Raw genomic sequence first — 26,304 nt, forward strand, 5'->3', positions numbered from 1 at the left:
ATCTCTGATTTTTACTTGGGTTGCATAGCAAACTTGCTTGGTAATTATTCACTGCAGTGTTAACTGTGTGTCTTCAAAAGATATGTTTTATGTAAAATCATTATTGTTTATGTCAAATGACCCGATTTTTGCTAAGCAAAGAAATTGCATTTTTTTAAAAGTTTTTTTTAGAGAAATTCAACAAAATTAGTTACAGCCCTTTTAATTGTGACATTAGTTTTGACACTAGTGCACATAAAATTAGCCTGAGGACACTAAATAGTGTACTGTTTTAGTAATGTTTATGTCCCTCAATGTACCATGCAAAAGGGGAAGTATTAAATTACAAACTAGAACCAGAATTGTGGTGGAACTAAATGTTGCAGATACCCAATGCAAATACATACACTCTTTAGCCATTAACAAGACACTTTTAACAGTGAAATAGAACTGAAGTAGCATTTTTTTAAGCATACACAAGTGCACTTGACTTGACAAACAGTAAATGCTTTGAATCTTTGCAGAAAAACGAATTCCCAATTCATTGAGAATGACAGAATGCTCAACCTTTACATAAAATGGATTGTTTATATAAAATAAATCATTTTTCTAATAATGGTTTTTGGAAAATATCTAAACTTGCTTGGTAATTTGTTTAATGCAGCATTGATTGTGTGTTTCAAACCTATACGAGTGATGTCCACCAGCTTCAATTCTTGCTAACTTGCATTTACAAAATTGTATTACATTATTCATCTGAGAAATTTAACAAAACTGGTTACAATATCTTTAACTGTGACACATACTATCCAAGGCTAGTTCACATGAAATCAGCCTTCCAGAAGGATTTAAGGATACTATTTTAGTATGTTTATGGCCCTCGATAGACCATGCAAATTAGGGGCAGGGTTATGTGGCAAAACAGAAATCAAAATTGTGTTGGAACTGCATAGTCTTCCTGGTCATATGCCTGTGCTTATTAGGCCTGAAGTATTTTTCCCAACGTTCGCTGTTTCTTCTGGGTTATCCTGTTTTTTTTCTCTATGGACACTGCTGAAGTAGACGTCGACTTAGCTCCGCATGCCAGTGAATTAAAGATTTGATTAGTAGAAAAATATGGCTATAGCTAAATGCTGCAGCTGTCTGCAATCACACACTTTGTCAGGCCACTTGCACTGGCGTCTGATAGTACTACTAAATAGAACTAAAGTAGCATTTAAAAAATACATTTCTTTTGAATAACAAGTAAATGGAGATGATGAAGTAAATATGTCGCAAAGTTAAACAGCAGGATATGCTAAGCTATATGCCATATGTTGAGTTGGGATTGTAGTGGATCAGCACAACAGTTGTGAATATATGCAGTTTGTGGAGTCTTTGCAAAGTATAACCATAACAGAGTGAAAGTTTATCATTTGAATGTGTTTGAAAGGCATTTCAAGAGAGTTTAAAGCATTAAAGGTGCAGTAGGTGATTGTCTTCAGAAACATTTTTTGTTGTGCTGGTTGACAGTCTCTTCACAGTCCATTAATGATTACGGTAGATGATCTAAATGTTTTTTATGTATTTTTATATTCTGGGTAAGGCATAAAACTAAAAAATGTTCATCTAATTATATAGAGTCGGACCGACATCTCCCCTAATTCTGATAAGCAGCTTAGACTGTCTGTCAGCAAATGTAGATTCGGACTTCTGCGTGTGCCCGTCTGCATAAGCGGCCGCGCGGTCATGAGACAGACCGGAAGAAATCAAATGCTGAATTGAAACTTTTAAAATCCTGAATTAATATTGGAGTTATTTTAGCACGCTGGAGGAAGGACAAGACCATGGCTGAAGTATTACTGTTAGACAGGTAATGTTCTGTTTTAAAACTATGTATAACTTATGTTAGATTGTGTTCTGTTATGAATGACCTATATGAACAGACGTGTTGTTCAGCCACTGAAATCTCCCGGTGAAAGATTGATGTTTATTATTTTCATAAGGTCCTTTTACAGCATAGATAATGTAGATTTATATTTAGTTTGACAACAAACATCAGTAAATAGCGCTATTCCGCCTAACCTGCTTTATTGAGCTGATGTTTCTTTTATATTCACATTGGGTCATTTTTGAACAATGACAGCCTTCCTATACTGTTTACCATGCTACTCTGAATATTCGCTCTGAAATAGCATGTAAGTGTGGATAAGTAATAAATGTAATTCCTGCACGGCGCTGGCACTAACTAACTGGCGAATGACATGAACTAGTGGGTTGTCTGTCTGCTGTTGTGATGCAGTCCGCGCGCTCGCGATTTGTCGCGAAGTGTGGCTTTGAATCACAGTCCTTCCCTGCCGTCCAAAGATAATATGCTAAGCGGTTAGCATTTTGGCAGATCACCTACTGCATCTTTAAGGCACAATAAAAGTAAATTTGTAATGAAAATAATTTTACTGATTAAATACAATAATGACTATACAGTTTTATTTTACTTTTATAATTCAATTCTTGTGCCCAGATACTGTTTGTCTCTCTGGAAAATTATTAAGCATCGATATCACAATGTGTGTATCTGCAATAGTCAAATCGCAGAATTAGATTATTTATTAAATATTAAAACAAAAAGAGATATAATAATAATAATAATAATAATAATAATAATAATAATAATAATAATAATAATAATAATATAATATATATATATTTTTTTTTGTTTGTTTATACAATCATGACCATGTTATTATATGTTTGATTGTTCAATTACTGTATACTGTTTCACTTCACAGAAAAACATAAAGCACTGTTTGTTTAACTTTCATCTCTATTCTGTTGTATTTATACATGCTTATGATTTATGCAAACACCCTATACATCTATTTAACTATATGAAATATTTCCAAATAACCTATTCAATTCATCTGGTGAAAATAAGTTCACATTGCAAAATTAAAAACCAGAAAATGAAATATTACAATGTCAGATTTTTCCAATATCGTGCAGTAGTGGATCCTCATGACACACATGCCTAAGCACATTAATATTAGTTGTGATGCACAAAAGTGTTCTAGGAGCTTTGGTTGATTAAAGTTAAACAACAAAATTTACATGGAATGGTTTGACAATATTTTTGCTTAATAAACGTCTCAACACCATTGCTGTCTACAGAGTTTCATAGAGAGCTCAGATTTCATCAAAAATATCTTAATTTGTGTTTCATAAATAAACAAAGGTCTCAGGGGATTGTAAGAACATGAGAATAAGTAATTACTAACAATATATTAATCTTTAGGAGAATTAACCCTTAAATTTGCTAAATAACAGCTTGTGAATCAGACCAAATGAACTAACAGACAATGAAGTTCTGTGAAGCTCTGGGAAAATCTGTTGTGCATTGTTTGTTTTATGTAAATTATTTTGACATATGAAAAGTTGTTAAAAGTGTGCAAAGATGTTTTGTGGCCACAGTGTATATACTACATTAGGGCAGCGAACACAGCTAACTAGTTCTGTGTTCATTTACATTTGTGATTATTTGAAATTGCTACATCCTCAGGCATCTGATTTAGATGTGAGCTGTGAAACTCTACAAAAGTCTGCTATGTGAGCAATCCCTTTGGCTAATCAAAACTAACACACAACCAAATGTTTCATAAGAGCACTTTTTTTTTGAGCACCAAACCAGTGCAAGTGGTACCTACAACCTTGTGTGCAGCAATACACACTTTTTTTTAGGTCTGATTCAGCATGTGTGAGTCACAGTGTGTGTGTGCTTGTTTATGATAATACAGTTGGGCCTGATCATCAGAATTCCAGGATGTGTGGCCTGCATAAAGATTGCTACTGACTCATCATATTCATCTTAGACAATGGGGTTGAAAATCTTACTCTGAATCCAGAAATATAACCAACCAGTTGAGTTGCTATTATTTGTGAGCAAAATTTAAATCTCAGAGCATTTTTACAGTATTCGCTATTTCATGTTCCTAATTTTGATTCAAAGCTTAAAAGGATATTCTAGAAGATTATGACAGTTTAGTTTTTTTATAAGGATAATAATTTCATAACAAATTGTGGTTGTTTCTGAAGAGAATGGAGGCAGAATCAAAGTCTCTTTAAGGCAAGTAATTTCACTCAGCGGCCATCTTTGAAGCGCATATTAGGCAGTATGCAAGGTAGAGCTGCATGATTCTGGCTAAAATGAGAATTGCGATTGTTTTGCTTAAAATAAAGATCACTATTTTCTCACGATTCTGTAGATGTAAAATAAAGGTATGATAAAAACAAACATATGGTAAAACATCAATAATAATATTATGTGTAGGTCTACTGGTTTCTATAAGCAAATTCTATTCTACTTATATAAATTCTGAATTATTATGTTTGAGATATATGCTTGCAATCTGTCATAGACAACATTATTAGACATTTTTATTCACTGGTAAAATCAGACATTTGTCATTATCTGATTATATTCAACAATATATAGGCTCGAGTAGTTATACTGACACTGTAAACATTTATTTTCATGTACAACTCTGTTCGCTAAGAAAAAAAAACATAAAATGGTTGTCGCAATCATAAATCTAAATTGCGATATGACTATTTAAATTAACTGCTTTCGGTTTCATTTTGACTGCTAAGTGCTGTTCATACTCAAACGATCGCTCTGTGCCACAAACTGAATATTATTTACAACTTTATTATCGGTTATTCAGAATCTTATACTGGTACATGCCTAATTTCCATATGAAGTAATGACTGATCAATTACATTAGGAATGATGCATTTGAGGAAGTCATACTTTTAACATTTCTTTTTGGTGCTCAAACAAGACTAGTATTAAAAAAAGAGAGAGATGACCAGTTCATGTTCAGTTCAGCTAGGGCTATGCTGATAAACGATAGTATATCGAATCGCAATAGAATTTACCTCAACAACAATGATAAGCTCTGCACTTTTTTACTTTATATTGATCTATATAGATTGAACAGCAGAAATGTGCAACAATGGGAATCTAAAAGTGTGTTGATATTAGAGATTTACCAATTTTTCAGCTTAAAATATGTTATGCCATTTAATGGACCCTTTAATTTTTGCAGCTTCAGTCATTGTTGAGGTACTCTTAAATCTGGAAGCATTAACAACTTTTATCGAAATATAAATCGTTATTGTTCAATATCTGAAATAATTATTGATCATTGTAAAAATCAACAAGAAATTAGAAATCTGAGACAATTTAATCATCAATTCATCAATCAAACGTTTAGTGAAATTTATGACTCAATAGAAATCAGAACTGACTAAAAATGAGAAATCAATATCATAAACCCAGACCTATGTACACAGCTGAAACTTTTAGCTTTTTAGATAGGCATTATGTGTGCACATCACAGTTCAGTGTCTTTGGAAAACACGAATTAAATGTCACTATACTGTTTCATTCAAGAAGTTTACCCATTAAAAAACAAAACTGAAAACAAAGTTTAGGCATAATTCTACTACCAGTGTCCGAAATGTCAGCGCAACCCTAAATTGTACTTCTTGCTGCCTTGAAAACTCAGCAAATGCGGTCTAAAAAATGCCAAAAAAAGCATGCTTTAAAATCATAGACAGGGCTCGAAATTCGACCATTTTAGTCGCATATGCGCCCCGAAAATTTATCTATGCGACCACATAATATATTTTGGCGCATTAGTGCGACTGCAGATAATGGTTGTAAGTGCGACCTGTTTTGATTTTTTGTAAAAACGTGCTGAATCGCTCTTCCCTGCCGAGCGATTATGACACGTGGTGGATATTGATCCGCCAGCTGAGATCAATCGATTACGTGCACTTCGGAGAAGGTGCCCGAATCTCGATGCGTTGCATTCACTGCGTATTCAGGGCAAATGTCCGCTAAAAGTCAAATCTAATACTGTACATATCATCGCCAAAGAAGCTCGCCTTTACTAAGTTTACACTGAAACTGCGGCTTATCATAACAAACAGCGGTACTGCGCCGGTGGTCATCGCAAGAATCCTGCTCAACCTGCTCATAAATTGGGTCGGCTGCTTTCCACTAACACAGAAAAATGAAGATCAGCTCAGACTGAACATTTAAATTGACACAAACTGAAACCAAAACTTTTAAAGAGTGATAGAAGTGAGACTTTACTTACTTTCTTTTGTCTATTCTTTTTTGAGGTGTATATTATTGTTTTGCAGCTTTCAGCATTGAATTGAATTATTTATTATAATCTTTTGTTCGTTTTGTAGCAGAAATATTATTTATTAAATTGACATTCATATAAAACAGCAGTACAAAATAAATATTTCTTACTGCAATGCTTCATTTTTGTTTGATGCAAACAATACATTTATTTTTCATAAAGTAACAGACTTTTTATAGCAGATATTCATGCACATTCAAGGCAGCATCATAATGAGAAATCTAATTCATTGTTACTATTATTGTCATTTTCATCATCATTAATATTCTATAATTATTAGACATTCATTTTGGAATTATTTCACACAAATATCAAGTCATCACAGCATTAGTTAGATAGTTGTTTCTGGTTTTTGTTAGTCCTATTGATGTTGTTTTAAAATACAATAAATCCCTTAAAAAACAATTTGCAGCGGTGCTCATTCATTTTTGGTGGGTGCTCCTAAATTTTTTCTGGTGCTCCTAAATTTTTTTGGTGCTCCTAAATATTTGAAGTTAGGAGCACCGGTGCTACCAAGTAAAAAAGTTAATTTCGAGCCCTGATAGAGTTATAATATGAACTTGGTTTTGCAAGCTTTTATGACTTTACTCCCTCATAATTGTAAGATCTGCGTGGACCTTGCTTAAAGAGTTATTTCACCCCCTAAAAATGGCTTTAATATATTTAGTGTAGCATTGTAAAGCACACATTTGATTGGATACCACAGTAGAGTAATTTCATTGGTCATCGTTTATACTGTAAGAGGATGACAACAGGAAAACAGTTTAAAGGGAAGAAAAGTTTGCCAACAACCCTGAATACTCACAGATAAGCCTATAGTTATAAGATAATGGTGATATTTACAGAAAGGTTCTCCAAAGGAAAGTCACATTGCAGAAGAAAGGCCAGACCTCCAACCTGCATCAAACAAGTCACTTCTTCTCATTAATAATCTCAGTCCAGGGTTGCAAGCTTTTGTGCCAAAGATGATGAGCTTGTATGTTCACGTATCAACATGACCTGTCTTGCATAACAGCCTGTTGCAAACAAGAATATCAAAGAACAACAATCTCCAAGCTAAAACTAGGTATTAGCAAACTATATTGTCTCTTTTATATAGGAAAGGCCAAAATAAGACATCTATTTTATACATTTTGTATGCTTTAAAGGTCAGAATCGTACTCTCACACTAGTGTAGGAGGCCAACAGAAACCATGTTGTCATGTTACTGACCATGCAGCAAGGAAATAACTGTACACACATCTACTTTACATTAGAAATCCTGTGCCTATTAATGACAACAGAAAGGACTCGACACACACACATACAAACACTCCCTCAAACATCTCACCTGATTCAGCCATCTACGCAGAGAAGGCATGTCCGAACCTGAATGTGTTCTTCCTCATCCCTCCATCAGAGCTATATTCTCCACTTTCAAACGTTTTCACCTTTACTCTGCTGTACTTCAGATGGTAAGTGTAAGTCCCTCAAAGCTTTCTCTGTTCTCTGCTGTCCCTCCCTCCCTCTCTCTCTCCCTCTGCTAGCTGTTCCTCTGTTTCTTAGGACCCAGGGCTGACTCTGGCTCCGCCTCTCTTGCTGATTCAGAACAATGTTGTTCAGTCAGAGCACTGCACCGTGACATCTTTCAAGGAAGATCACCTTCCCAAACAAAGCAGAGTTAGAATCTTTCGTACTCTCTTCCTGCTCCCTTCTCTTCTCCCTCTGGGATGCCCTTATCTCTGGTAACGGTATTTAATTGTTTGCTTATAGTTTAAAGAAGCAAGCTTGGCAAACACTGGGAACACCAGAATGTGCTTACAGGGAGAAATAATGTCTAGGCTGCATAAACAAAATTTAAATAAATATTAAGAAAATGCCATCATAAAAATGGACGATATATATATATATTTTTTTAAATCAGGGACACACTGTAAAAAATGGCTGTGATTTCAACGGTAGAAAAACAGTAAAAATGCTCTGGTAAAATTCCATAACCTGGTTAACAGTATTTTTTCTTAATATATACTGTGAATAATCATAAATTGACTTTCCCACAATTCCCAGCAAGACACGTCACTTTTTATGCTTTTTGTTGACATTACTATGAATCTGTTTAGTTGTTTCCCTATCAGATATGTACATTAGAGATTTATGTTACATCTAATGTTAATAAACAATGTTTATTTCATGACTTTAATTTTATGCGTGTTACAATACTCATGTTAAGTAGCTGTGTGAAAGACACTTCTTTCTGCTTATATACACTGATACACTTTTTTGCTTGCGGGAAAAGTTGTGTGTGATGAGCATTGGTTCATTCTGATGTTGGTAATTTTAAATAATAAAATTTTTATTTTAATTTTTTTAATTTCTTTAAATTAATAAAATACAGTAGTTTACTTAAAAATGAGAAATTACTTTTACAGTTTGTACCATATTTTTAACGGTGAAATACTGGCAACCACAGCAGCCTTTTTTCAACCGTAAATTAAACGGATTTATTTTTTACAGTGTAGAATAAAAATAAGTCTATTCTTGTATGGGTCAAATAAAGAAAAATAGGGTTTCGAGCATCAAGGGCTGCATAATATTGGAAAAAAATGGAATTGCAACATTTATTTTTTCTGTGATACATATTGCAATATTAATATAATTTCACAAGATGACTTGAGTAACTCTATTTGAAAAGAATTCATAATTTTAGAGGAGTGCATCAGCATAAAATATACATAAATAAATTTTCAGTGGAGTCTAATAGCATTGAGGTTTAGAATTGCAATAATCAAATGTTTATTAACACCATATAGTCTTATTGGGTAAATAATTTAATAATCTTGGTTAAAAAAATTAAACAAAAAATTTTAAAAATCACAGTTTTTTTTCAAACCAAAAGGGTTTAAATTCAATTCAAATCTTAAAGTCACAGGCCTTAAAAATACGTTAAAAAAAATCACACTTTTACAACCTACTGTATTAGATTAGGTCAAGTTTTATTAAACCCAACATGGCCTTGCATATCCTGCGATGTGGCTGTTGCAGATTTGCACATTGTGATATTGATACTGAAACGATATATTGTACAGCGCTAATCAAAACAATCAAATTTTACTTTTTTGTCTTTACATTATTAAAATCTCTATTTTTGTTTTGCTCTTCTCAGTGCACTTGTACTGTAATCTCTTAACAATGTATTATATTCAAATATTGAAAATGTTTCTTTGTCTTTTTGTCATTATTATTTTAGTGTTGGGTTGGCCAATATGGACTTAAAATAATTTTGCAATATTTTCTGATAATTATCGCGAGTACAATAAGGACGATAATAAATATGCATCTTTTGTGGGACAAAGAACTCCTGTATCTTGTGTTCATTTCTATAGTTTACAAAAAATGTCCTCAACCTTGCTTCTACCATTATCCTGCAGAGCTCAACCACATTTAAACACACTGAAGCAGCTGGTCGAGCAGGTTTTCAGGATCATAAAATACACAAGCAGATGTGCTGAAGCAGGTTAGAAATAAACCGTGAGAACTCTGAAACAGTGTTATTTCTATTTCATTCATACTATACGCTAGAGGGCGCCCTAGCACAATCTCCACATTTAAGCTACTGAGGAAAAGCCGTCAGCCACGGTTAGCTATCACTACTAAACAGCGAACAAGGTTAAGGGAGGAACTGATAAATGGCTCAAACATGAAGACAAAAAACAAATGCATGAGGCAATATCTGGATTATCTGTGTTTTTCAAGCCATTGGTATTTTCTGATAACTATAATGCAATGCTATTTGACCTAGCATTTATCACTGTATTGAATACTATAAAAATCGCATGATTTCTTCTTTATTCTGTGATATTAAATAACCATGTCTGGTCAAAAAAAATATGTTTTTCCAAACACCAACTGTTGTTATGAAGTGTATTTAGAGCATATCAGCTTATATCTTTATGTAACGAACCAAAGATTTATTTATTCTGTAATGGCACCCTACAAACAAGTAACTGCTACATTTATCATGTCCAGAAGTCCAACTTTTTGTGCGATGGATAGCATCTTCCTTGGGTGCCTTTTGGATGTTAGCGCAGGTGCCTGTGATGGTGCAGTTTCATCGACATTGTGAGTTTTTTGGGGGGAGAAAACTTGCAAACATGCAGTCCAGCACTAAAGAGTCACACTGCTAGCGATCAAAGATTTATGTAAATTTGGCAAGCTGAACGCAGTCTGTACTGCATAGGTCTCAATCCTGATTCCTGGAGCACCACAAATAAACTATTCAAACACAGCTGATCCAACTAATAAAGGCGTTCAAAACTACTAGAGACTATTAAGCAGTTGTGAGTTGGAGGTGGTTGGAGTTAAACTATGCAGAGCTGTGGCCCTCCAGGAATTGAGTTTGAGAGCACTGCTGTACTGTACAGGAGACACGGCATGGAGGAGATTGATTGACAATGGCCTGCAGCCAATGAGGATGCAGAACACAATGCGCAGTTAACAAAAAAAATAAAATAAATCTCGAAACTGCAAGGCCAATGAAGGTGAACCGAGTTATAGCGAGGAACCGATGTTTTGCAAGCAATAAAATATGGCCCATCCCTAATTTAATGTAACAATAGATACCAAAAATGGTAATTCATATTTAGAATAAAAGTCATTTAATGACATATTTTGAAGTGCCAAAAAACTAATTAAATTTTTTAAAAAATCTTTACACTTGGTAAATGGTTAGCTGATCAGTTTTAATCATTACTAAAGTAAACATTCTGGCCAATTAATTATCAGATATTGGTATAAAAATTATTTAATTATTTTGTAAAAGAATAGTCATGCAAATTATTATTATTTTTTTCAATAAGGCAAGGCAAGTTTATTTATATAGCACATTTCAAACACAGTGGCAATTCAAAGTGCTTTACATAGACAAGAATAAAAGAAACAAGTAAAATAAAAATAAAAACAAATAATAGAATTAGTAAAAAAGCATAAAAATAGGTAAAATGTGATATAAAAGAATGAAGAAGAGAAAAACATAATAGTGCAATCACAAAAACATAATAGTGCCATCGAAATAAGCATAAAAATTATCTATCATATATGAAACTAAAAACGTAAATAAAAGTATAATGTTTTAAATTTATATCAGGGCTCGAAATTGTGACTGTTGTCGTCTCAAATGCACCCGAAATTTTATCTATGTGACCTGAAATTATTTGGTAGCCTTTGTGCAAGAGCATAAAACTGTTGCTGTGCGACCAGTTTTCACTGTATGTGCAGATTTATGAGACATTCACACAAAATCCAGCTCTGCGCCTGAAACGCAGCACTCAGAAAAAGTTTTAAGCTGTTGTCAAGTCAACTTGCTGCAGTAAACGCCCACAATGCTTGCCCCGCCTTCAAGCTCTTATGACTGCATAGATATTTACATTAGATGTCTCCTACCCTGTTGTTGTCTATTGGAAGGAATGCATCAATAGAGCCACCACTTTAGTACAGGGTAGCGCTCCTTTGAAATGAATGTGGGACCAAGGTGTAGTGGAGGACTGGCCATAGATATGTAAACATATATAAATATATCTATGATCGGGAGTTTTTCCGGTGGTCAATATGGAATACTTATAAAATATAACTACATCACTTTTCTATATCGATGGATAAGTGACCGTATGGGCATTGCCGACAACAAGCATATGTTTGTGTGCATGGACAGGGTACCTCACGATTCTCCAAATGAAATTCAAGGCTTTTTAAGACCTTTTTAATTCCATTTTCAAATGAAATTCAATGTCAACTTTGTACCCATTCCGACAGAAGTATGAGGGGAAAATGTAAAATCTGAATAAAGTTCGAACCCTAGAAAAGAATTATGTACAAGTAGGCAACTTGAATTAAATAAAGCATTTTATACACTTTTCCATTTTAGCCGACAAACTAGGCTAGCGACTATCTTGTTCTGTACCTCACCTCAAGTAACCATAGTAACGGGTGCGCACGCTTTCTGCTATGGCGTGGAGCGTAAGATGCACTCAACTCAACGTTAAGCCCTAACGACGCAGAGGAAAAGCAGCAAATAGATGAAAATGGCAGAAGACAGCACATTCGCGAGATGGACGTACGTGCATATGCCGTTATTTCACTGACAAATGTCGTAATCGCAGAATCGCAGGAACGAGTCGAGAGCGCTTTCATGTAATACGATCAAGCGAACACGCTGGTTTCCTCTGTTCATGGACAAAACTCCTGTGCATTCAAAACACTGTCTGCTCACGTGCGAATGATCTGCTCTCGCTCTTTCAGATGATGCAGATTCAAAATGTGTGCCTTGTGTTTCCTCCTCTTTATGTGCTTTTGCTCTCCAGAGATTCTCCTGTTAAATTGTTATCCCAAGAATGTAGATATGTATTATATATTGCTACACTACTTACCTACAGGTTAAGGTAAATTCTATAATAAATTCTAGTGTTTTTGATTGCTAGGTATACTGCCTATGTTTTAGGCTAGTATTATTTACAACTTGTTAATGAATGCTTCAGCATACTGTAGTATTAAGAATAGTGAACTAAGAAAATGAAATACAAAGTGTAGTTTTACTGCAGTAAAGTGTGGTGAATAGTAGTATAATATACCCTATATTGTAACAAATAATCTGTATTACAGTTTGGAAGTAACTTGCACAAAACTGCTGTTATGTTATTAGGCATGCTTTTTAGTTACTTCGAAAACTAGCCGTGACGTCACTTATCTGACAACAATTCGAGTTTCTTGCTCCACAGCATCTTGTTATATTTCATTTACATTGTTTGCTGATTTTATTCAACAAAACTACCATAAGCCTAGAATTCAGTGCAAGTCGGTGCTACTTATGATCAGTGTTGGGGAGGTTACTTTGGAAATGTAATAGATTACAGAATACAAATTACTATTCCAAATGTAATAAGTACTTTATATCGAAATATCAGAAATGGGTTTTAAAATCCTATCACTGTTATTGAAAAAAATCTATCGCAATATGTATTAATATTAAACAATTGTCCAGACCTATGTAAATCGTTAACAATACCCTTAACATCATTACATTAATCTCAAATCTAGATCTTTTTAATAATTTCCAGCAATTTGATTGACCAACTTTGAGCGTAATTTAATTTATACATTTATTGTTTGACCACAGACACCTCCCAATTTAAATGCTACTGCTACAAGTTATACATTCTTCTCTGTCATGAACAACAAGCCACAGTTTTATGTGCCCAGATCACTTAAGACAGACAAACACATGGTCTGTTCTTACTCAGTAAAACACAAACACACTCACACACTCTTTCAGAGGAAGTCAGGAGGGCTGGAACAGTCAGTAATCCAAAAATAAAGAGAAGTCAGTGCCCTTTCAGCTTGGCATGAACATAGAAGTGCAGAAAAAAACCCTGAACAAACATCTCCTGTCCCTCAGTGCAAGAGCGAAAGTGGCGAACAGCTTTGGTGAAGCTCGGGCTACTAGTGCTTTTCTTTTTTTTCTTTGTTATATATAACAATTTAGAATTTTTTTTTATCTTTATTGTAGAGGATGATGGAGATTGAAGACAGGAAAGCAGAGAGAGAGGGTGAAGAACCAACAAGGAACTTAAAGCCGGGAATCGAACTTGGGTCACTGCAAGCATCTCAGTGCCACAAAAAACGATTGATAATCTTTCGGAAATCACATGTCTGCTGCCCGGTCCTCAAATACATCCCGCATCCCTCTCCGCTCCTCAGATGCTGTGATGCGAGCAGAGCTATCTTCTCCATCTAGTGTCTAATTAAGACCTCTCCCGGAAGCTCTTCTGCAAATTCATACCGGCTCCATGATCCCCCAAAACTAATTACAATACCCGAAAATCCTGCAAGAGACACAGTGATCATCTAAACATTACATTTGATAGGTTAAATGAATAGAGCAGTAAAGATTTTGAAACATATAGGTCCACATATATGCCAGAAACAACAATGTTCACATATATGACAGAAACATCAATGTCCACATTTACAATTTTGTACAACAATTAAGTTGTTATATATTTATATTTTTTATAATACTTTTTTTTATAGCTACTTTTAGCTTCTGACATGCGTTTTTGTTCCTGAAGTGTGGATGAAAATCTTTCCCGAGACCAGTATGGATGCGGATTGTTTCTTTTTTTTATCTCAAAACTAAAATGCAGTACTCACTTGTGCCTAGCCTCAGGCTAAACTAGCCTCAGGTATTCAAACCACCAACATCTGGCCTCTTTCAACAACTTCCAATCAAAATGAACTGTGCCTTAATACAAATGCTTTTAATGGTCATGTTGATGAACAACTTGGGTGAATTTTAAACAATGTAAACATCTTTACTATTAGCATAATCATTAAAAAAAAAGAGCTTGCCTCAGCACTTTGATATCTAACACCAAACCCACTAACAACTAAACAAGAGAGGAGAAACAGATAGACAGAGCTCAAAGGAGTCTGGGATGTGACACAGTTACAACCCAGAAAAAACAGCTTTGACTTTATCCAGACACACACACACACCTATATACATAATGATGGAAAAATTCTGAACGGGAGGGACAAACAATCCAGACAAATGTCAAAGATAACAGGCTTTAATGTTGTTTTAAACAGTGTGTCACATTTCACTAATATTTACATTCATAGATCTGTCATATTTCACTGTGTTATAGTCTTTTAAAACAACAGCATGATTGCACACAAGAATACTCTACACACACTTGCTTCCCTTTAGTCCACAGAACACACCCACTCACAAGACCACCATCTCAAAGTTCATGTTTTTGAGGGCATTAAGTCACAGCAAGAAAAAGGAAATGCTAGACGATGAGGTCATCTAAAGCTCCACAACCACCACTCAGCTAAAACAGCATAATTAGTCATATGGTGAGATAAACTGTAAGGAACAGTCTATATCCTAGCCTATATGGGAAGTTGGTATAACATTTTAAGTAGAGACGGCAACATACTGAAGAGTAAATGCAAATTTTGGACTTAAATTAAAAAAATATATATAAAATATTAGAATACATAATATTAAGCCACATATTAAATAGCATTATTATAATTACTGTATTATTATTATCTCACAACGACATCATCTTTGAAAATATTTGCTGAAATTACATGTTTTAAATAACTATATTTTAATTATCATCCATTTTAATGACAACATATTTTAGCTTAAAATTATTATTCAAAATGATTATGTTTAGATATTAGTATTGCTGATTACAAATTAATGTGTGTGTGTGTGTGTGTGTGTGTGTGTGTGTGTGTGTGTGTGTGTGTGTGTGTGTGTGTGTGTATGTGAGATGGTATGGGTTTTTCCCAGTACTGGTTAGCGGCTGGAAGGATATCTATCCACTAAGCCGAAGGAAAATTAATGAATTTGCTGTATTCGATGATAAAATAATTGCATAAAATGTAAAATAAAAGCTATTTAAAATTAGACCTATAAATTATTGATTATTTTATATAATAAAAAAATAAAAGTTTCGTTAAAGTTCATTCAGGTTTTGTAAAATATTCTTATTAATAAATAAATTATTACAAATAATTTAAATAATTAGAATATAATTTAAAAACATGAACAAACCAGGTCACTACGTGATGTAGAAGAAAATGTTTCCTGACTCGCTCCTCCAAAACACCCCAAAGTGGCACAATAATATTAAGATCTGGTGATTGTGCAGGCTATGGGAGATTAACTTTAGAGTTAATCTAACCACTCTGTCACCAGTCTTGCTGTGTGCATTAGTGCATTATCATCCTGATACACGTCACCACCTTCAGCATACAATTTTTGAACCATTGGGTGCAAATGGTCCTTATTCTCCTTAAAGAATGGTTCGGTAGTCCTTGGCAGTGATGTGCCCATCATCTAGCACATGTATTGGGCGTAGGGAATCTAATGATATTGCCCAAACTATCACTGATCTACTCCCATGCATTGCTCTGGGCTTCAACAGTCTGGGTGGTACACTTCTTTGGTGCTTTACCACACCTTAACTCTCTCGGATGTGAGACAAAAGACAGTCAAGGTGGATTCAACTTCAGGAGCAATGACATGTGTATTTAAGAGCAAAAACATACACTTTTGTGTTTGTGTAAAGTCTAAAACTGTGATTATTTTATATAATTAAAAAAAAAAATTTTTTTATTAAAGTTCATTCAAGCTTCATTAAACATTCTCATTCATTTATTCATTCTTTCATTCATTCATTTTCTTTTCACCTTAGTCTATTTTTTATCCGGGGTCACAGCGGAATGAACCGCCAACTTATCCAGCATATGTTTTACGCAGCGAATGCACTTCTAGCTGCAACCCATCACTGGAAAATATTCATACACAATCATTCACACTCATACACTACGGAGTCCGGACAATTTAGCCTACCCAGTTCACCTATAGCACATGTCTTTGAACTTGTGGTGGAAACCGGAGCACCCGGAGCAAACCCACTCGAACACAGGGAAAACGTGCAAACTCCACACAAAAATGCCAACTGATCCAGCTGGGGCTCGAACCAGCAACCTTTTACTGTGAGGCGATCGTGCTAATCACTGCGCCACTGTGCTGCCCTAAATAATATCATTTATGAATAAATTATTAAAAATAATGTCAATAATTTGAACATAACTTAAAAACTTTAATAAACTAGTTTAAGCACTATAAAAGTTTAACAATTTCATTGATACAAAAAAAACTATTCTTAACTCTGATCAAGCCACCAATAACATTCTTTTTAAATATTGCTGCACATAATTTAATGAACAATAATAAATTATTGAAAACAACTGCTGGGTCTGATCAAATGTGTGCAGACCAAAAAATACAAGCATTTACACAAAACAGAAAAAGGTAACTTTTGACTAAGCAACAGCGCACATACACAACAAGAGTTTTCATGTTCAGTTTTACAAAGTAAAAACTCAAAGTATGAATTAGGCACAGACACATGCTGCGGAACTGTTTAAAAACAGGTCACATGAGGTGGAACTGAGTGCAGGACATGTGATTGTGACACACCTTAAAATGAGCTGGTTCCATTTACGAAACAATATACTAAAAGTAACTTTAGAAAACATTGATGGAACTACTGCTACACAACAACAACTTCCTAAAAGCTGAATCAGACAGCAGTGCTGGAATACAGTGAATACAGAACGTAATATGACAGACTGTCAGAAATCGACAATGCATTCATTGTCATTTGTGTAAAAACAGCCTTTATAGTATGTAAATGATTTACATTTGCAATCTTGTTCCTGATGTTCCTTTGTCACACAAAACATCTGACACTCCATCAGTCTTACTGCCTTGAGTGTCATTAGTCAATGAACAGACTTGAATGAGCACACTTACTGCACTAAACAAACTTAACCACCCAATTGCTCTCAACAATAAAAAATACTTTATATACCTTTCTGTCATCTTTCACCATACATGCCTGCATATAAAGAATCTCTTTAAACCATTTCAACTGCTTTCAATGCGTTGTCCATTTTCTAACTTACATACAAATAACCGACAGCTAACGTTACTGTTACAGTAAGCTGAGACATCAAATAACCGCCATCTAAGTTACCCATTTAATTGAACTCATTTAGACTCAGTTTTAAACTATTTTATTCGTTCAAAAATGACTTTTTTGATCAGTAAAAGTTTCGTTAGACCGTAAGTGTAACATTTGAACCATTATTTTATAATAAACTGACAGGCGTCGTTTCAAAACATACTGAGCTGCCTACCTAGACAGCATTAGCGCCTTATGGATAGTTGAATCAGTGCCCAGAAATGCTGTCTAGACAAGCAGTTCGGCATGTTTTGAAACACAGCCCACTAATACAACTCTACCAAGAAAAAGTTCATTATCCGAGATATACATCAAGGCGTTACATCAACTAACGTTGTGTCATTCACTCTTCGCGAGAGGGAAATACATTTAATGACATATCAAAGGAATTAATAATTTTTCAGAGGGTTAATGTTCACTAAACTCTCATTAGTGGCTAACAGACTAGCTAGCCAGCCATGCTAGCAGACATGGACTTTCCAACTAAACAAACTCCGAATAAACTTTATAAAAGGTAACGTTACTCACTGCCTCCTGCTCGCTTTTCACATCCCTCCGCAGTTTATGGAAGATGTGAAAGCGCGCTTTCATCGCTTCAGCCATCCAGAGTTCATGAGGAAAGTGAAACTATTGGAAGTTTGGAGTGTGTGTTGCCGTTTGAACGGCGTTCAGTGGGATGTGACGGTAACATTCACATGATGAGAGAAAATTACACTGGAGAATCTGATCATATCACATCCACCGGGATACAAACGCCGTTTCCGGTCGGTGTCCAGACTGTCATGTGTTCGGGGGGAAATTGTTAAAACTCTGAGCTTTAAAAGTATTTTCGTTTAGAATCCAATGGAGAGAAAGATTAAACATATTTTATTTTGCAATGTAAATAAAACACAAGTTGGTTTAGTTAAGGCTGGGGTTATTTAAGATTTTCTATAATTAATAATAATAATACTAATATGAGCTGAATGAAATAATTATTAATTCTCCATGAGTGAGTGAGTTTTCAAGTTCAGGATGTGAGCACCACCTGGTGGCAGACAGGATAGTCAATGTACAAACTCAGACTCTAGAACCATACACCAACTATTTTCATTATAAACTTAAACAAAAAATTTATATAAAACAAATATGTAATTATGTTAAAAAGTATAGATATGTATAAATATATATATAAAGAATTTAGATGCAAAAACCTTTAAATGACGTTTAAAATTTTCCTCTAAACTTAGTATTTATATCCGGCTCCTGTGTGTATCTTCAGTAATATCACATTTGCGTCAAAGATTAAGTACTTTCCCTGGTCTTTAAAGTAAAACAACTCAACATAAAAAAGGAGGCTGAGAAAAATAGATAGATTAGATTTCCACCGAAATTTCAAACGGCACTTAGAGGTTTTTGCATCTGAACTCTTCATATATTTGTATTTAATAAAAAAAACACCTTTCATTACACTTTATAAACTATAACACTGTAAACTGTCAGTGTAGGAACATATGTTCGTTGCTTTTTTATTATTAACTATAATAACGCCTATACACTGACTGACTTTAAACTGTGATGTTTTAGGTTATGTTGATATTACAACATGGAATGCTCAGAAAGTGCAGATTAAGGAATGCTGAGATCAAAGACCATGTATATTTTACATGATTAAAAATCAAGACTTACCAAAAAAAGGTGCTTAACACTTTAGATCTAACAGTCATATGATTAGATTAGATCATTACAAACTAATCACCAGATCAATATAACCAACTGCAGTGAAGAGGACTTGAGTAACATTGATTTCTACTCAACTACACAGTATAAATATGCCTTGAGTAGTTTGATTTGGTTATTTTCACCAATGAACTACGTATAAACCTTTATTCCTAGAATGATAGAAATGATGCCAATGAATTTTAGTTAAATTGTGGCCATGTTGTTAATTTAGTTAATTTAATTGTGGCCATGTTGTGCTCTTTAATTACCATTATTTATTAGTTCAGTCTCTTATTTTAGTTCAGTTGTGGTCATGATTTAACTGCACTGCCATTGAGAATGAAGTGGTACAATTGAACATGGCCACAATTGAACTGAAATCAGTGAAAATAAATCATGGAAAATAATTCTTAATTCATTGCCTTGATATATTTTATTTCTCACTCAAATAACTTTGCATTAAGTATGTCATGTATTTCAATGAAAAGAGCATACTCTATAATCTTGTTGTCCGTCACACATAATTTAGCAATGATCTTGTACTTCATGCTTCTACTCCAGTGCTTCTCAAACTGTGGTACGTGTACCACTAGTGGTACGCAGACTTTCTTCTAGTGGTACGCGGAGAAATAATATGTCATGTACATGCTACACACGTTTCAAAATGTATCAAAAATGATGTATATAATGTGTCATATATGACATCTGGCCTATATTTCTGAGGTAATCAGCTACGTTTTTTCACTGTGCAGAGTTGTAGCTACTTTACTGGGCCTACTACGCTACTGTATTTCAATACTGCTTGTTTTGGTGGTACTTGGAGAGACCATTTTTTTCTGAGGTGGTACTTGATGAAAAAAGTTTGAGAACCACTGTTCTACTCAATACTTAATTTTTGCTTAGCAACCTTATAGTGAACAGCTTTAAATGTTTCTTATTTTTATTACATCACAAGATGTGCAATCCTGTCAGACTTTTGTACCTCAAGCTGAACAAGTCATTGACTCCCTTAGATTTCACATTAACTGAAAAAAAAACATTTATTTCAGTTGTTATTTATAAATATTCTGTATAAATGTAACATTGTAACAGCTGTTTATCTTTGTTAACATTATTCTGACTTTCTGAAGCACTTTTATTTAAATTATTGATGGGGACATGTCAATAATTGGTGGATACTGGAAGGAAAACATCTTCTACGTCCACGCTAATTCTATGCCCTTGCACACACATACAATACCATGGCTTAAATGTGAAACACACCGGCCACTTTAGTAGGTACACCTGTCCAACTGCTTGTTAATGCAAATTTCTAATCAGCCAATCACATGGCAGCAACTCAATGCATTTAGGCATGTAGACATGGTACAGACAATCTGCTGCAGTTCAAACTGAGCATCAGTGATTTACAGTAAGTGACTTTGAACGTGGCATGGTTGTTTGGAAGAAGTTTGGAAAATTGTTGCCTGGTGTGATGAGTCTCGAATTCTGCTGCAACATTCAGATGGTAGCGTCAGAATTTGCCGTCAATAACATGAAAACAGGGATTCATCCTGTCTTGTATCAGGCTGGTGGTGGTGTAATGGTGTGTGGGATATTTTCTTGCCATACTTTAGGCCCATTAGTACCAATTTAGCATCGTGTTAACACCACAACCTACCTGAGTATCGTTGCTGACCATTTCCATCCCTTTATGACCACAGTGTACCCATCTACTGATGGTTGCTTCCAGCAGGGTAATGCTCCATGTCATAAAGCGTGAATCCTCTCAGACTGGTTTATTGAACATGACAATAAGTTCATGTATTCAAATGGCCTCCACAGTCAAAAGTTCTTAATTCAATAGAGCACCTTTGGGATGTGGTGGATCGGGAGATTTTCCCAACCCTGTACTAGTAAGGTGCACCTAATAAAGTGGCCGGTGAGTCTATTTTCACAGTTATCACTCTGATATTACAGAGGCATTATAAACTACATACAAAGGCATTTGGTATAGTAATCTGCTGAGATGAAGCACAGCTGCAAGGTCTCAATGAAGGGCTGTATGTGGAATTATGTTCGCTTAAATTGGCTGGTGAAAAGCCAACATGACAGCTGATAAAAACAAGTCTTGATTGTTGAGGACTGTATTGTAGAGGTCACTCGAGCTGTTGTTTTTCAGTTTTAAAAAAAGAACATGCAGCGTGTGAAGTAGAGGGATCACCGCTATGATCTGAATCTCAATCACTCAGCCCTGCACGCACAGACTCTGATTTTAGCAAGTGGAAGCCCAGAAGAGACAGGTGTGCTGAAAACAGTGGCTTAAACACCTGTCTATCTCGCTTTCTATCTCTCTGTCTGTTTACCACGTCAATAAGCAGTCATGTGGAGTCCGTAGCCACATTGTGGTTGGCTTTCTTACACAGGAAATTGTTACTATGACAACTTAGGTCTACATCCTGCCTAAATGCAGGTTTATGAAGGAAGCATCACGATCTGTATCTCTGACACTCCATCACAATCAATATTCGTGCACAATCAGTGTACAATGGTTTACCACTAATAAAGACATCATTTTGTCCTAGGGTAAGCAAATGTCCAGTTTGTTCTGCAATAGTCTCCCTTTCAAATTTTTTTTTGAGTGTCGTGACTTATAAAGAAATGTGTCTTTTAAACTTTATTATTGCTGAATACTAATATTAGGCTTCTGTCATGACAAAAATAACCTAATCAATGATAGACAATTATCAGTGGTGGAAAGAGTACTGAAAAATCATACCTAAGTAAAAGTACCATTATTAAAGTATCTGTTGTAAATATCAATCAATGTATGAGTAAAACGTAGACCTTTCAAAAGTACTAAAGAGTAGTTAGTAGTGAGTATTACGCTGTAAAAAGCTGATGGATTTACAAGTAATTTGTGATTGTACACATAATAATCTGTAGTGCATTAAGTTATTGCCCAGCAGACACACAAAGTCATAAGACATTAATAGGTTAGATTTAGAGTGTGATGTCAGGTGACCAATATTCAATGTCTAGCCAGCGCCTAAGGACATTAATTTTACGTCTAATAATGACGTCAAATGAAGTTGATGTTTGATTAATTAGAAAGTGATTAAAATCCAAATTCGAGCCAACATCTTAAACCAACATCATATTGACGCCAAATACTGACATTTATTCACCAGGTATGGCAACCCAAATCCAACATCTGATAAACCTTATAATGGTTATGTCCACACAACGCCAAGCTGTAACATCGTTAGATGTTGATATTTGGTTAATTTTAGGTTGGACATTGGACATTGTTTGGATTTTCCAAACAAAATGCAACATCCCCACGACATTGGGGTACAACATTATTCTGACCTCATGTTGACTTCTTGTGCCTGCTGGGAGTTTAAGGCCATTTCGGTCATTTTACAGCAAACATCCATCATCTTCTTATCGGTGACATGCATCTAAACAGTCTCTGGGCCAATGGGTGTAAAGATTTTGGACATCTTCTTGGACACTTTTAATGCTTCTAGACAGTTTGCTGAAATTATAAATCATCCATATCTTTTCTAATCCCCATAGACAAGAAAAAATAAAATAGTGACTGCAGGTTGAAAGAAAGTAGTGGAGAAAAACTACCAATACAGCACTAAAAATGTACTCAAGGGAAAGTGAAAGTACACCTTTTTAAAAGTACTTGGTAAATTACAATTCCTGATATGAACTACTTAATTACAGTAATCTGAGTGTTTCTAATTTGTTACTTTACACTACTGACAATTATAGACATTTAGATGTTTATATTTAGTCATTTAGCAGAGGCTTTTGTCTAAAGCATCTTACAATCGAGAAGGCATTCAGTGATTCAACAAGAAGAGGCAATACACACAAGAAGTGCTTATTATACAAAGGAACTGTTAGTGCTCCAAGAATTAAGCGCTTTGGTAAAGGGGAGTATTTCATTGTATTTGTTTTTTTTAAGATCAGGAATGATTCTGCAAGTTTCAGTTAGTTTCAGAGAGATGAAAGAGTGTTTTTTTTCTACAGGAGTATATGGGACATTCTACCAGAAACGTACATTATCTGTCCCTGAAATAAAAACATAATAGTAGTGAATAAAAAGTATTTTATCCCAAAAAATTCTAAAACGGACTGATGGATAGTTACTCTGCATACAGTTCACCAGAAGTGATTAACTCAGGCTACCGACAAATTTAAAGTCCTTCCGCATTATCATGTAATAGCACTGTAGTTACATTGTTAGTACATTGTAACTACAATGTTCTTACATAGTTATTACATTGTAAAAACAATATACAAAGTCATTACAATGTCAATACATAGTAATTAAAAGATTATTAAATAGAAATTACATTACATAGTGATAATATAATGACGTAGTAATTACATAGCATATAAGATAATAACTACACAGCATATTACATAGTAATTACAATATTATTACACAGTAAATACAATGTTATTACAAAGTAATTGTCATTACAATGATATGAAATCGTAATTAAAATGTAATGACATAGTAATTACAATGTTGTAACAATGTAATTACAATGTTATTACATAGTAATTATAATATAACGACAGTGAGTACAATGTTGTTACATAGTAATTATAATATAACATAGTAATTACAATGTTATTACATAGTAACAAAAATATAATGACGTAGTAATTACAATATTATTATATAGTAAGTACAATGCAATGACAAATAATTACTGTTACAACAATGCGATTACAATGATAAAACAATATAATTACAATGTTATTACAATATTAATACATAGTAACTATAATATAACTACATAGTAATTACCATGTTATTACAGAGTAAAGTATAATGACATAGTAATTACAATCTTATTACATAGTAATTATAATATAATTACAATGTCTTTACATAGTAATTATACGAAAATGACAGTAATTACAATGTTATCACGTAGTAATTAAAATGACATAGTAATAACAATGTTATTACATAGTAATTACAAAATTATTACATGATATTTACAATGTAATAACTTTGTAATTGGTAAATTGGTTAATTACAATGTTACTACATAGTAAAAGGGTATACTAAACTGACAAACTTCAAGTGACCTGTTATTGTGAACTTTTTCCATTTTATATGGTTCCTTTTACAGCATCGATGTTGTAATTTTATTAAAATACGTTCAGTGAAATAAACTTTGCCATTCATTTAGCTGCTCAAGCATAAAACGAGACAAAAAAACGTTTTGTACACCGAAGCTCCATTGAATATACTGGGGTAAAATAAATTATCATATTATAAAGACATGACGGGGGAAAATGTAATTTAATGCAGTTCTTCTTGTACAATCTGAGACCAACTTTATATCGGATATCACTCAGCTAGTGGAGATCGCTGATTTTTAAAGAAAACAGCCCTTAAACGCGCCGGTTTTTGCATGGGTATACAGTTCGCCAGAAGCGCTTAACCTAGGTTACTGGCAAATTAAAAATCTAATTAGCATGCTTTGGCATATAACCTATTATAATATAACGACAGTATACATAGTGTTGTTACATTCAAATAAAAATATATTGACATAGTTATTACGAAATTATTACATAGTAATTACAATGTATTGACATAGCAATTAAAATGTTACTACATAGCTATTACAATGTTATAACAATGTAATTGCAATGTTATTACATAGTAATAATATGATAGTATTTATAATGTTCCATAGTAATAACATACTGACAGAAAATAAAATGTTATTACATAGTAGTTTAAATATATCGACATTGTAATTACAATGTTTTTACATAGTAACTAAAATATAATAACATAGTAATAACAGTGTATATACAGTATTTACATTGTTATAACATTTTAAGAACACTGTTATAGCATTGTATTTACTGTTATAACTATGTCATTACAAATTTATTACATAGTAATTATGATATAATGGCATAGTAGTTACAATGTTATTACATAGTAACAATAAACCAGTACAACTACAGAAATGTGTCCTGTAATTGCTAAATCAGTGTTTCATACACTATACTACATATTCATACACTAACTACAGGGTCAGACAGAATCTGGGAAGAGTTTTGCTATTTCTGTGCAGAATATTGTAAAAAAGTATCTTAACTAAAAACTTAATATTCATTCGTTTTCTTTTCGGCTCAGTCTCTTTATTAATCTAGGGTTGCCACAGCAGAATGAATTGCCAAAGTATTCAGCATATGTTTTACGCAGAGGATGCCCATCCAGCTGCAACTCAACACTGGGAAATACCCATACCCAAACCTCTCTCACACATACACTACAGTCAGTTTAGCTTACCAAATTCACCTATAGTGCATGTCTTTGGACTTGTTGGGGAAACCAGAGCACCCGGAGGAAACCCACGCCAACACGGGGAGAACGTGCAAACTCCACACAGAAATGCCAACTGGCCTAGCCGAGGCTTGAACCAGCGACCTTCTTGCTGTAAGGCGATCGTGCTACCCACTGTGCCACTGTGACACTCCAAACCTAATTTTGAAATACAAATTAATACCTTTTTAACTTTTATTTAATGTTTACTATGCAAATCCAATTAGATCCACTTGTTTGGTAAATAAAGCAAGTCTCTCATATAATAGATTTACTAAAAGACAGAAAATGTTACTTTACAAACTGTAATAAATCAAATGAACATTTTCATAGTCAGTAACATTACTGAAATTATTTTAAAAGCTGAATAAACAAATTTACACGCATTTGCAGTAAATTAATAGACTCAACGATCGGCTAAAAATCTGCTGATTTCTGCAGATTATGTGTGGGCTTACTGATAAGTAACGTGAACATTGTAAAAGAG

At 34.1% G+C, this 26,304-nt stretch overlaps 1 protein-coding gene across 13 annotated transcripts in view; it reads right to left on the reverse strand.

The window, feature by feature from the left end:
- Positions 1-26,304, reverse strand: part of tbc1d1 (TBC1 (tre-2/USP6, BUB2, cdc16) domain family, member 1) — a 119,898-nt gene that overhangs the window by 74,504 nt on the left and 19,090 nt on the right. For 4 of the 13 annotated variants that reach the window (XM_087237056.1, XM_087237052.1, XM_087237053.1 and 1 more), the window contains exon 1: positions 18,284-18,435. The exons of 5 other annotated variants lie outside the window; for them this stretch is intronic. In XM_087237056.1, the coding sequence (XP_087093182.1) occupies positions 18,284-18,358 (75 nt within the window). In that variant the 5' untranslated portion in view covers positions 18,359-18,435. Of the gene's footprint in view, positions 1-7,500; positions 7,695-18,283; positions 18,436-26,304 lie in introns of those variants that run through there. 4 more of the 13 variants (XM_087237057.1, XM_087237054.1, XM_087237055.1 and 1 more) reach the window with 1 other exon arrangement.

The sequence above is a fragment of the Danio rerio genome, chromosome 1 (genome assembly GCF_052040795.2).
Source record: "Danio rerio strain M-AB ecotype USA chromosome 1, GRCz13ab, whole genome shotgun sequence".
Classification (NCBI taxonomy): Eukaryota; Metazoa; Chordata; class Actinopteri; order Cypriniformes; family Danionidae; genus Danio; species Danio rerio.